The sequence below is a fragment of the Solanum dulcamara genome, chromosome 5, assembly GCF_947179165.1.
Source record: "Solanum dulcamara chromosome 5, daSolDulc1.2, whole genome shotgun sequence".
Lineage (NCBI taxonomy): Eukaryota > Viridiplantae > Streptophyta > Magnoliopsida > Solanales > Solanaceae > Solanum > Solanum dulcamara.
In genome coordinates this window covers 72,847,662-72,862,639 of record NC_077241.1, presented here as the reverse complement: position 1 = coordinate 72,862,639, position 14,978 = coordinate 72,847,662, and the positions used below count along the sequence as shown (strand labels likewise).

General features: G+C 29.8%; 1 protein-coding gene across 1 annotated transcript; it reads left to right on the top strand.

The window, feature by feature from the left end:
* Nucleotides 1–1,372: 1,372 nt before the first annotated feature.
* LOC129889692 (uncharacterized) lies at nt 1,373–3,661 on the top strand. The gene is made up of 3 exons (XM_055965102.1): nt 1,373–1,555; nt 1,878–2,015; nt 3,258–3,661. Exons 1-3 carry the CDS (start codon nt 1,521–1,523, stop codon nt 3,475–3,477), a joined length of 393 nt encoding a protein of 130 aa, XP_055821077.1. The 5' UTR covers nt 1,373–1,520; the 3' UTR covers nt 3,478–3,661.
* Nucleotides 3,662–14,978: the final 11,317 nt, after the last annotated feature.

Here is a 14,978-nt window from a genome sequence, read left to right as displayed (position 1 = left end):
TATGAAATGTCACTAGTAAGCTTGATTTTCCTATTTTCATTAGGAAGCACATTTTCATCATTAGAAAGCATCTCAAATGGGAAATAAGTCAGCAGATGCATATATACTGTATTTAAAAAAACTGCATATTGTAGGTTCAAATTCCAAAGAGTGTGATTTTTTTTCTTCTTAGATCGAATTAGAATAAAATAGATTCATTCAGTAACTTTCACAACAATCAGAATTTGACCTCATGTGCGTGTGAATTAAAGAAAGGAGGAGGTCAATCAAAAATAAATATTAACTAATCAAAAGTCCAACTGATCATCATACATATATTGTAATTATGTAATTACGGATATTCTAGTCAAAGTAATAAGAATTTGACCTAATAAAATTCCAAATATATATATAAGTCTTAGATTTTTTTTTTGATAAAATGGTCTTTTATATTTGAGGTAGGTGCAAAGTGGTTTGTTAAATATATTTCTGAGCAAATTTGTTCATTTAAGTTTATCAAACATGAGTACTTTCCATGCTCGTCAAATATATAACAAATTCTAATGGTTATATTCACCGAAAACCGTAGAAATTTATATCAAAATTTAATGTTTAAAATTTAATAATGACCCTTTTTCTTGATTGTTTCATTTTCTTAAAGTATGCAGTTTCATCAATAATGATCATATAAATATTCAATTAATGAGCACTTTTGGTGTCAAAGATATTCCTGATATTCTTGACCACATGTAGTGGGTTTTTTCCACAAAAGTGGTCAGAATGATTGGTAAAAGACAAGATAAAGAATTAGAATAATCACATAATGGAGCTCTGTTTGTAAATTGGATGGTGAAAACAACAAAAAAGCAAATTTGAGCTCGTTCGAATTAGTTTGATTATAAATAATCGATAAATATTACTTGACAAGTTATTGATAAATAATCGCAAATATTTAGAAACATGAAAATACGTAATTTATAAATGTGGTGCGTTAGAGCTTTAGGATACCTTATTTATTAACTATGATTTGCTCACTTGGTAAAATTATAATTTTTACAAATTATGAATAGTTCATTTTTATAAAAATAATATATCTTATAAAATTAAAATTAAATATTCAAATAAAATTTTAAATTCAAATCGACTTAATTTCAAACAGCCTATAATGTAATGTCCAAATAAGGCTTGACTTCGACAAGAGCCTCGAGATAGTAACGAAGCAAGAAATTTTGTAATATTTAAAATTTTAGTACATATTTTTAAAAAGTCGTTTCTGACTTACCTACACAATATTAATTTTTATATGTAGAATATAATTTTTTCGATAAAACATATTCGGGTGACTATCCTTGAGTAAATGTAGCTAGGCCACTGCCTTTGGGAATATTCCAGATAAGAGATAATGACAAGAAATTTCAAATATCCAAATGGAAATAAATAATCAGCGGCGGGCGGCGGCATCTATAAAGGCAGCTAATCAGATATATATGAGTGACCCGTAGTAACAAATTTCAGGCTAACAGATTAATTTTCAGCCAAGAATGGAGGCTCTTAGCTCAAGCCAGCAAACACTCAGGTAATTAGCAAACAGATTATAATTTCCATTTCAAATGTCATCTGTATTTCCTATAATTTCTAGCTAGCTTTATATTGATGTGAAGAATTTGAGAAAGGGGAGTATATATAAAGAGGGAATCTTAACAGATCAGTTCATTAACTATTTGAACTTCCACCTTACATATCTATCTGTGAGGTAGGGCTCGATTCCCTCCATCTAATCCCCTTCCCCTACCCCTATAGAATACTCCAACCAAAAATGAAAAGAATATATATATATATATCGAACTTATTTTTCTATGAAATTGAAGTACTAATAAGTTATGGCTAATTGTGTGTAGATGTTGTGAAAAAGTGGAAGATGGGAAAGTAGAGTGCAAGTGTGCAGAAGGATGGTCTTGCTCCCTCACTAAAACAGATAGTTCCAAGGCTGGCAAGCCCTTTTGCCAATGTTCCAGCGGCACCACCTGTACCCGCCTGTATGTACTCTAATAATTACTTTTATATAAAAATTTAAAGTTATATACATATAAAGATTTTTTATATTATGAATGAGATTTGAACCAATAGCTATAGGCTTAGGCTAATGTTTATGTTTTAAAAAAGTTCACTAAATATGTAGAGATAATAAGATTTTGTAAACTTCAGCTACCATGGATTTAGAGCTGGACATTTGAGATCTCTTGAATCAAATTCACAACAATTTGAAGAAGAAGAGAGAAATTTTATTCCATTGAACTTGAATTGGATCATCACTGATCTTCTAACTAACTGACTATTGCTCAGTGCATTGACTGAAATACTAACTGACTAACTATAAGTTAGTTATAACAACCTAACTAACTGACACGTCACTAGTCTCAATAGAATTTGAACCCATAAAAGTTTAAATTCTAAGATTTTCCTCTGTAATCAGAAAAGTTATATATTGGGTAATTATTATTGAATCTCCTAAAAAACTTCAATTGGTTATATGGTAAAAATAGTAACAAATCTGCCATCACAAGTTAGAATTTACCGATAAAGCATAAAAAAGGTATCTTCACACATAGCGGTATAGATAAACTGTTTATTTTTTCTAATCGATATACATAAATTATACAATTTTTAATTTAATTAATTGGGTGATGTTAATTCTTGTAAAATGATGTTTTACTATCATTATATATTACTTAAAGAGAAAAGTATTGAAAGCAAATATGAATTTGACACAAATTATTAGTTTCATCCACGAATTATTGACAGACTTAAAATCACACATCTACTTGACTAATTAAACTAATTAGATACACCCCTGGTTTGCCACAGCCCACATGACATATCAAGTGGTCTCAAACTCTTGTAGGAGAATGAGGCTCTTAATAAAAAGTTGAGAAGTGTATTTCACTCATGTTGCAAGATTAGGGGTGTATTTAAGTTCAGTTAGTCAAGTAAAGGGGTGTTTTTATGGCTGTCAATAGATCGGAGATAAACTATTAATTCGCGCCGAATTTAGGAGTGTTTTAAATACTAATTTCTAACTTAAATCCAAGTGTTATATATAGTAGGTTAGTGTGTATGCACTCTATTTTTCATGCTATCATACCAAGCATGATCCGAATAGTTGTTACATGTTGTGTATGTCAATTTAAACCATATAGTTTAAAAATAGAATTATCTACAGTAGTATTGAACTGTATAAGGTAACTAATTCAATTACACATTTGTAATTTGTTTAAAAGGGAAGCATCTGATCCAGAGACCCAGAAAGCACTAGAGGGGTCAGATGGTTGCAAGGTAATATGCAAGACAGATGCAGGATATAGCTGCAAAATCAGCAAAGCAGGGAAAGTGATAGCTGAATGTGGAGAAGGTTGCATTTGCATTGTTGATGAAAATGGCAATGTTAAATGCATAACCAAAGCAGAAGAAACCTCCTGCTGTGCCTCTGGTTGTAACTAATAATTAAGACACTCTCCAACTATGACCGGCAGCTTGCATGCTGGATTTGTGGCTTAGTTTGTGTTAAAACTTTTAGTATGTATGTGTGTTTTCAGTTTTTTGGTTTATCAAATAAATATGAATGTCAGCTTGTTTAAATTATTAAACTATGTAAATGAGATTTTTACTTTTGACTTTTCAGCAAGTTGCAGTTTATTATTCTCGAGATTTAAACAAATCTATTTTTTACAGTAATTTTTTTTATTTTTATTTCAAAAAATTTTGAAGATTTCATGCCAATTTCACGGTCAAACTTAATTTTCTTGACTGTCAAAATCCGAACAATGTTATTACATTAAATTGGGACAGAGAAAATAACTTTTTTGTTTAGTTATTAGATTAATGTGATCTAACAACAATAGGTAACTGTCTATAGTGTTTCTAATTTGGAAATGCAAAATTACAAGAACCAACTTGCGGAAAAAATTACCTTAAAATTTATGAAAAATATCTCTCCTCGAGTACACAAGCGGGATCTAGGAACAATTCAAGCAAGATCCGCAATATTTATGTCTCACGAATTTTTAGTCCCTAGACTCTTCAACACTTTACCTCGTATCTATGATTGAACATTTGGTAAGTGGACAATTGAACAAGGAGACCCAATATCAGTAAACTATAATTGGGATAGATCCTAACCCGATACCATGTTAACAATCATAAGTGCTGGAAATATAGGATGTTTTGTGATTTTGCTGGCTGCTTATGCACAAAGTTTGAAATATAGGAACCTAGCTAATCAATCATACCTTTGATTATAGATGCTATACAGTACTGTAGTTGGGCCCATTCGATTTGGATCTCAAATATTGGAATTTGGAGCTAATGATTTAGGACAAAACATGAATTTTTTTATTGGACTTTCATACACAATTCTATTCGAATTTAGTTCCAAGTTGGACAGTCCGATTTGGGCCATAAAAGTTGGAGTGACAAGTTACACAATTCTATTTGGTTTTCGTTGTAATCAGGTTTCTTTTCATATCTGTTCTTTTTATTATTACTACACTTGTATTATTATATTGCCTTCTACGAGGTTGTCTTTAATAGCGATTTCTTTCCTTTTGGCAGAAAATCTATTGATTTTGGTTGGTATCTTCTACGACGATGTGTTTCTTTATAATAACAGTACACATCAAACAACTCGTTAGAAAGAGTACTTAATATAGTATATCTACATAAACCTTATTTACATAAATCTATTGATCTAGTGCAGTAGAAGAAGATTCATGAATTTGTTAGCTCAAACGCCACAACATGCATATCAAGAGCAATGAGGATACGTTCTTGTCATTTCTTAAAATTTGTTTGGCGAAGATGTGTGTATGCATAAAAGGAATGTTGGAGGATGATCAAAAAAAAAATTTGTCTAGCTTGAGGTGTGTAGTTAATGACATCGTTCTTAATGATGATATTTCACCCATTGTAGAAACGATTAGAAAGAGAGAAGGAGAATCTTTTCTAGATTGGTGTAATTCTCATAAGAACGATCCTATGTATATATAAGTGGGCTATTCAAAACATTACACATATTAAATAATAATAAAACATTACACTCAAATAAATAATAGAATGTTATAGTCTAACGAAATTGATTCTGAAATAACGACCTATACGTATGTAGTTAAGACTCATTTAATCTCTAAGGAATATCTCTGGACATCTTTTGGTGAGCATGAGTTTTGACCTTTACTAGTAAGTTCAAAAATATAAATGTATTTAGTTTTTTTTTACAAAATAAGAATTGGATTAGGCAACACGTATATCTTGCTGGAGGGAGGGGAAAATTCACCTCTTTTACTTTCAGGATAATCTCACTCATGGCAGTCTAAGCATCTATATATTGTATATATATCATTCCACACCGAAAAAAGGAAATCTATTTTAATTTTTTTAACTAACTCTTTACCATCCTAATAAAAGATGACTCAATATGAAGTGAAAGGAAATGTTCTTTCCTAATTAATGAGTAACATTTTGTTTTCTAACATAAATTGAGTGGCGTATAAGAATCATCTTATTATGTTTTGTGATTTTGCCAGTTAATAATGCAGAATTTGAACAATATATACAGTACCTGCAACTGGGCCAATTCTAATTGGATCTCAAATATTCGAGCTAATAATTAATGATTAAGAGTAGAAAATGGAGTTTTCTTAATGGACTTACATACATAATTCTATTTGGATTGTGATAGTTCTAAGTTTAGACAATTCAATTTGGGCCCGTGAAAGTCAAGAGTGACAAGTTCCATCTGATTGAAATAACCTTGGACGACATATCATATAACAAGAATATGATATTATTTAATCTGATTTATCAGTTCCTTCATTATATATTTATATATTAAATGACACTAGTTTAATGATAAAACAACAAACGCACTAATTTGATTTCATTGAATTATGAAATAATTTTTTATTAATTGGAAAAATCTTTTTTCAGCACATGAGTAATCCAAGCAGAGAAAGATTTTTCTTAGGTTTTTTTGACTTCCCATTCCTAGTGATGATTTGGAAATTGGAAGGTAGCTAATGTCAGTTTCTATACTATGTTCTATTATGTGAAAAATATAATAATAAAAGTAATTATAAGAATAATGGATCTTGGATGAGATGAAATTTTCGGAACCAAAATGGAGAGATGCTTATTTGACTTGTGGCATAGTTCACAACTTCACATATATTGATAAGTGTTCAGATAAACACCCTTTGTGCTATATATATATATATATATATATATATATATCATGCAAAAGTAGCCAAATGAATCTATTTTAGTTCAATTTGATCTAACAAGAAAATAGTTGCACTCTATATATATAAGATTTGAATATATGTTATTGAGTTTTGAATACTTACATTTTACTTAACTGAACTAAGAGTGCTTTCTCATCACAATAAGTATGACGATAAAGATCTTATGCTGATCACACATTGGTAATTGTTGACACTTCTCGATCGAGCAATATGGTCCCTCATCATGTGATTATCGCCAATCTATAGACTTGTGACTTTTCGAATGTCTAGTTTATTTTTCGAGATAAGCTTCTCAAACTCTGTATAGTTTTTGGACTTTGCGAACTCGTATGTACATATAACACAAAATATCGTTGCCTTTTGGACAAGTTCAACGACATATGGCCACTATAAATCATCTACCATAAAATAAATAATCCCTTCCATCTCTCCAACGCTTTGTTCTTACATATAGTAGTAATAATAGATGAGCGGTGATCACATATGAGTGTTGCGAAGATGCAAATTGCTAAATAACTGTGCGGTCATATTAGATTAGAAACTGATCATACTCGTCAGTAGATGAAAGTGACACATATCGAGGATATAAATGCAAGAAAGTTCGTTGAGATTATTTGGACATGTTTGATATCGACCTATAGATGCATCGGTAAAGGTCTCGAAATGCTTGGTATCAATCCAGATTTGGCTAAAGATAGGACACAATGGAAAAAAAAAGATTACTACTACTACACTCTCTTTAAAGATATGTCAAATGTATTAAAATATCCATTAGTTTTGTGATATTAAACATGTCAGGAGGAAAGTTAAAATTAAAAAATTGCTAGAAAGGGAATGAGTCATTCTTTTTTTCTTTTTTAATAAACAAAAGAGGAAAGTAGATCAAATAAATTGAAACAGAAAATATATATAAACTTAATTTTCAGTTTCATTTTATTTAATATGATAATGATATTAACTTAGATAAAATAAAATTCATATAGTCGATCCCACTTTATTTTTGAATTTTTTTTTTTTTAAAAAAAAGGAGGAAGCGTGCGCGTATGTGTGTCCGCAGACTTGTGGTACCAAAGTGAAGGGAACGTGTACATTCACACAACCCAAGAAATCTAATAAAGACTTTAAAAATAGAAAAGATATGAGGGGAGAGATTCAATGAAAAGAAGGTATGTGAAAAAGGCATGACAAGAACAAAAGGCTGAGATTGAAAAGGAAGTACAGTGTTGTTCAAAGTGGTCTGCTTGACAACATAAGAACAAAGGAGTAAAAGCCAACTTCACGTGTACGGTCGGGACACTGCACACAGACAATTCATGAACTACTTTTTTCCTTCACTAAACATATTCAAGATTTAAATTTAGTTTTATGAGTTAGAATTTAAGATTTTATCATAATTTTTGTTGATTTACTAACTTTGAAATTAAATTTGTTGATTATATTTATTTGATAACATTTTTAATATGTGTGTTTTGAATTTGAGTCAAAACTAATGAATTTATAGAGTGCATCTTAAATTTGCCTCAGCCAATTGGATCTACGTACTTTACACTGCTGTGGCCTTCTTTCGTATCCACCATACAAATTATGGATAATGTATGAAATTATTAACTTTTACTAGCATCATTTGATATTTAAGGACTAGATTGGCGATTATGTTCAAAGAAAAAGTTGAGAGTTTGATTCTAATTATAGCACGAGTTGTTAGTTTAATTTAGTAAGCATATTGTTTAATTAGACTATCGCTACACAAAAAGAAGCTAATTAGGTAAATCTTAAAATTTAATGCATATATATGACATACTAATGTTCCATCTATATAAATATTGGGTTTAAGTAGAGTGTGAATTGAAAGAATAGAAAAGAAGAATTGAGAAATATAGGGAACCAAATGAAGAAAAAATGAAAAGTCATTTATCTCTCATTGGTAGAAGAAAGAAAAAGTCTTATCCTTTTATTAGGAAAGACTTACTTTAACTCATAAAGTGTTAAGTAGAGGATGCCCCTCGCGCCGTCGTCGTCGTCGCTAGGCTAGGCTTCGGTAACTAATGTAATTGATGAATATTAATTCGGAATTATTGATTAATTCGCAGATTAATTTGAATTAATTTAATTCGCGGAAATGTTTCAGAAAGGACTTGTTCCTTCCGAAAAGATACTATGTCTATTCTGAACAGATGAGACTGTTCTGAACAGGTATATTCGAACTCTTTATTGGCTATAAATAGAAAGACCTCCTCTCAGTTTTGAACATCGAATTTTCTTCTCTTCTGCATATATTTTCTTACAAACAAAGTTGTGTCTTTGTGTGATTACATTGTTGCTTTCTGAGTACGCTGAAATTGAAGAAGTTTGAAGTACCGCTACTTCTTTAATGTTCTATCCATTTTATCCCGTAGGAAATAATCCATAACCTTGGGTATTGTGATGAGATTAAATTCTTTAAGGACACACAGTGGATTCTGTGAACTCGAATATTGTTTTACCTTTATATCTTTACTGTTTCTGGTTTACTAATTTTAATACAGGAAATAACAATAAACCTACGTGACGGTAGGTTTTATATACTTCCTACGTTTCATATTACTTGACATTCATATTAAAAATAATTATTTTAATTTACTTATCCAATTTAAGAAATCAAGAGAATTATATTATACTTTTCTTTTTCTCCCCTTGGATTACATAACTACATAAAGTAGTGATAGTCAAATTTAAAGTTCCAAAACATCATTCATAAAGTTAGTTTAATAAAATGCATCTCTAATTAAAATTTTCATAAGAGTTGTGTCCAATCAATATGAGTCATGAAATATGAGCCAGAGGGAGTATAATTTATTTTTGAGATAACTGTCAAAAACACACTTAAATTATTTCTCTTTTTTGAGTTTCAAACCTAAATTATTGAGAGTGTGAGTTTCATACCTAAACTATCACTTATTTGTTTGAGAAAACACACCTCTTTCTTTTATTCACTCTCATCATGGTGTGTGTACTACACTCTTTTTCATTTAAAAAATATTGTCACATCACACTCCACATGGACAAAACGTTCCACCTTGACAAAAATAAAATAAATGATTAAAAGTTAAAATTAAAGATTAAAGTATTACTATACCCACTCTCCAAAAAAAAATTATAAAATAAAAAATATTTTTCTTATCCCACTCCACTACTTTCTCTCACCCCCCCCCCCCCCCATTTTTAGTTTTATTTTTAATTTTTAAATTTCTTTTATAATTTTTTTTTAAAAAAAATTCTTACTTCATCACCCCTTCAAATAATATTTTAGATATTATTTTATTTTATTTTTAAAAAAAAATTCTACCCTACCCCACCTAACCATCCGCTTCGAATATTTTTCTTATTTTGGGTTAAATATATACATATGATTTTAAGAAAATATTTTTTACTTGCCGCAAAATTTTTCTTAAAATACAATTTTTATTTCTGTTATATTTGGTACGCAAGTAGAAAAAAATATTTTCCTAAAAATATATGTACATATCTAACTTAAAATGAGAAAAATAGAAAAAAATAATAATAATAAATTAAGAACGGAGGCTAGATGGGATGGGTATAAATTTTTTTTAAGTAAAAAATAATAACATTTTTTAGGAAGGAGTGGAAGAGGGGATGAAGTATGAATTTTTTTAAAAAATATTTATAAAAGAAATTTTTAAAAATAAAAGGACAGGGATTGTCCGCGGGGGGGGGGGAGGTGGTGGAGTGGGTGAGAAAAATATTTTAAATTTTATTTTTTAAAAAAATATTTTTTTTTGGATAAAAATACTTTAGACTTAACTTTTAATTAATATTAATAGTTTATTTAATTTTTATCAAGGTGAAATATTTTACCCTTGTGAAATGCCATTTGAAAAGGTTTTTGCAAAAAATAGAAAAAGTAGAGAAAATATATTACACACACAACTGTGGTGTGTTTTTCAAATTAATAAGTAATAGTTTAAGTATGAAACTCACACTTTCAATTGTTTAGATATGAAACTCAACAAGATAAAATAATTTAGATATATTTCCGATACTTTATCTCTTTATTTTTTCATCTAAATGTGCGTTTCTTCAAAGTTTTTATGAGCTGACAGTTTTGTTCTCTTTAATTTCTTATAACCTATCAAATATCAACTAAATATCATATATTTGTATTTATTTAGTGCATCTAAACAATCGACGCCTTTGATTTATTAATTTTGTTTAATTCTTTTCACAGTCCATGTGTTTCCATGTCAGAAACAGATCAGACTTGAAAGCATTATGAATCTGTCAAGTAGTATGTGAGCCTTATAAGACATAACTAAGTAAATGTTTGCACTAAGCTCCAAGAATTAATTAAGAAAGAAAAACCAACCTCACATAATTAAATAAGACTTTTATGTGATCACCTTTATTTTTCCTATGATTAAGAAGATATATCGCTACAATTATGATTAAGATAGTACATACTTTGGAGCAGGTTACACAGCTCATGATCAACATGGGTCGTTAACAACTAGTCAGTCCTAACTAGTCCTGTATGTATGTATATGACCTGCAATTTTGCTTATTGTCTTTGGCTGTTTCCTCAAAAAAGTTGTGGTTTAATTCACCTTGTAAATTGTGATCTATGTGGTGGAGTCAAAATATATTATTAAAAGGTTCAAAATTTAAATAAGCCAATACACGATTAATCTAATAGGAGTTTCAACGTATAATATTATATATATAATATGAAAAGGAATTAATCATATATAGACAGTGTAATTTTTCGTTAATGAGTATTTTAATGATCTACTCTACCTGACTCCGCCTATTTGTGGGACATAGATATATCGACCCCGTATTTGAAGAATCGATTGTAAATGTCACTGTTAATGCATACAATGGGCTTAAATGGTTGGGGATCTTGTTTAGTTTGCATCATGTATGGGTTCAATTATAGTAATAGTTGGTGGGGTTCAGTCAGAGTTTGCAAGGATATTCAATTTGACTCTATAAATAATGTATTGTGCGATATATTTAGTGATGACAATAAATATATATATATATAGATATAGATATATGGACAATTCTCTATCAACCATTTTATTTTCTTGTTTTATTTCATGTGACAATTTATTTATTTATTCCCTAAAAGAAAGATACAAATCTATATTCAAATATAACTTAGATTTGAACCTTTCATTTTATTCAAAGAGTTTAATAGCCACCAGAAAGGCAGAAAATGATGCAAGAAATTTAAATACATGTGAAACGTCAAAAACCAAAGAAGTCAAAAACAGGGTTCAAAATCCTCTCTTCTGATGTTTTACTACAGTTTTATCATATTTTAAGCGTTTAATAATATTATTCCCTCCGTCTTAAAATACTTGTCATGTTTTTATTTACACTTTCTATATGGAAAAAAAATTAATTACAAGGGGTGTTTAATTCATTTTTTTCTTGAACTTTTAAAAATGATAAGTATATATTTTGAGCCATATATTTTTTTAACCCCTCCCTAGAAATTCCATCGTTTTTGCTCCCTTGGTGACTAAAATAGATGATCACAGAGTTATTGGTAGAAGGTACTTAGCATAAACATGTGGTGGAATCATTGAACTATATATATATATATATATATATATATATATCGCGACGACAAAAGAAACAAGGCAGAATTTCATATTACGACAATAGCATTGTAAAAGGAGCCATTAATATGATATTTCCAACAAATATACGCTTAGGAAATAAGTTCAAGTTCAGTGTTCTATGATTTACTACTAATTTAGAAAGATTAATTTAAACGTGAAATTCCAGAAACTTAAACCTTGGACGAAAATATGAAATGTGGGCCGATGTTCGATGATTTCTTTGAACATTTTAGTTAAATTATTGCTGTTTCTGTTGATCCAATGGTCCTAAATCCTGTACCCAAAAAATAAAAAAATGGTCCCTAAATCTTATATGAAGATTTTACAACCAAAAAGCCAGCTTAATCACGTGATTAGGCTTATAATTAACTATTCCAAAGATTCGGACAAAATACTATGAGGATTTGGTTTAGCAAAAACTCATAATAATATTTTTAAAAATACAGGCGTATTGGAACACTAAGATAATGCTAATTAAACTAGAGCTACAATGGAAAAATGAAGTTAATTTACCATCTATAGAAGGATATAGTCTGTATGTTTTTGAGAGGTTGGGGATTGTTTGGTATGTTGGATAAATATAGATAGTCTTTAGGTAAAAATTTAAACTACTATCTTATCTCTTGTTTGATTACTTATTTTGAAATAAATTATACCAAGATTAGTAATTATACTGGGATAAGTTATTGTTGTCAAGGGTGGAATAAAAGTACATATCAGATTTAGTTATCTCGGGACAAAATAAAAGAAAATGACAAAAATATGTATGAGGTCTCTCAAACTCTTTTTTTAGTAAATAAGGCGGGGGTATTCATAAATAAATAATTTCTTAAAAATTATGCTATGCATGTTATCTTTAATAAAACATAAATCAAATGATCAATAAAAAATATTTTTAAAATAACCAATCGCAATATAACTTGTTTTGAACCCAATGACCCCTTAAAGTTCTATTTAAATCCTCCTCCTTTTGTAAAATTAGGTTACTATATTATTTTACATTTTAATTTATCACTTTACAGCTTTAATAGAAGAAAATGAACTTTTGTTATTTTCATAGGTCTTATAAAACAAATATAAACTTAAAAAACAAATTTATAAACCGTTGCAAAATCAATGGCCCCGCGCAATTTTTGCGTCATAGTCACACCAACAAAAAGAAGAACCATTTGTTATTATAAGATTTTATCTTGACAAGTTAGTTTATAAAGCACTTATAGGTATATTGGTACTTGTCTTTGACTTCTCATTCATAAACTTTTTAATAATTACATAGGTTAAAAAGTTCATTTTGAACCATCAAACTAGGTAAGGTAGAGTACTGTCAAACAAACAAAAAAGAGTTGGTAGAACCTTAGTCAATGGACCATAAATTTAGAAATAAGCTCACATTATGTAACAGAAATCAACTACCATAATCATGTCAAAATATTCGTCAAAAGCAGTCTTATGAATATTATATAACGCTACTTGATTATTACTTAATTGAAAATTTGTTTCAGCCGTTAATTAGTCAAAAAAAAGCTTTAATTTATGTGTGCCTTACTTATAGTATATCAGATAATTCTGAACATCAAACTTAATAATTAATACTCTATTTCAAGAATATGCAGATCTATACTTATTTTCAATTCTCCGAAGTTTTTTCTCGATTATTTTGTACTACTTCCTCATCTCTGGTTTTTTTTATAAAAAAAAACTGCCTCTTCCGTCACCTGCCGCCCCGGCTTTGTCCAATTCAGCCCCCCACCCCCCTCCCAAACTATTGCCGTATAATATATTTGGTAGTTATTTGATAATATTTGATAGCATATTTGTAAGGAAATAATTAGTTTTCCTTAATATTTGGTAGCATATTTATAAGGAAATAATTAATTTCTTTATTTCAATATTGTATCACATATATATTTTTCCTTTGAGAAATGAATAAAAGCAAGTCAGATTGTTAAGTTCTTTTCATGATATCAGAGCCTCTACGATCTTGGTAGTGAATCAAAGAGCTTTCGCTGTCGGCGGGCGGCTATTACCCATATATGCCGCCCGTCTGACCCATGGTTATGTACAAAAGTAGGATCAATGTTATATGTATGAATCTCATATGCAAGGGAAGAAAATTCAGTCAGACAGGTCACTGTGCATCTTTTCGGTGACTATTTTCTTGTTTCAGTAGGGTCGTGCCATCAAGCCAATCCTATCCATATAATTTCTTGGGTTGTTTTGTGTCAACCCTATATCCCTCAGTGTTTATGTAGCACCGTGCCATCTTTTCGGTGACTAGTTTCTCATATCCAATTTGCGTAGCATCGTGCCATTTTTTCGGTGACTATTTGCTTGTTTCAGTAGGGTCGTGCCATCAAGTCGATCCTATCCATATAATTTCTATTTTCTAGTAAGGTCATCCCATCAAAGTTGTTTTTTTTCATCGTAAATTTTCATGGCTGGTGAGGACGTACCTCCTTCCACCACCATCCAAAATTAAGTCTAATTCTCCCTATTTTCTCGGCCCTCAAGACCAACTCGGAGACTGTATCACGCCTACTCGTTTCAACGGCGACAATTTTAATGAATGGACAGCCGACATACAACCAAAGCTCTCGGCAAAACTCAGTTTGACTTCTTGCTTTTCAAGTTGGGCATTTTTGATTCCCATGCTCCAACTTAAGGGAGGGTATTGCAGTATAATATATTTGATAGTTATTTGATAATATTTGGTAGTATATTTGTAAGAAAATAATTAGTTTTTCTTAATATTTGATAGCATATTTATAAGGAAATATTTAGTTCTTTTCACAAACCCATTTTTTAATAATAATAATTAAAGACGAGAAATTACAGAAATTACAGTTTTCTTATTAAAAAAAAATGCTACTTCCCAAGGCAGAGAAGACAAGTTGCATTATCCAACAGCATAAAACCACGGTTTTACAGGTCCAAACATATAAAATTTCACCCATAAGCCTCTTTTAGTATATGTTAAAAAAAGTAAAACGACTTTTTCCTTTTCAACTGGTGAAAAGTAAACAAAAAAACGCTGAAATTCACCAATTTTTAGTTTGATTAATTGTGGTGTGAAGTG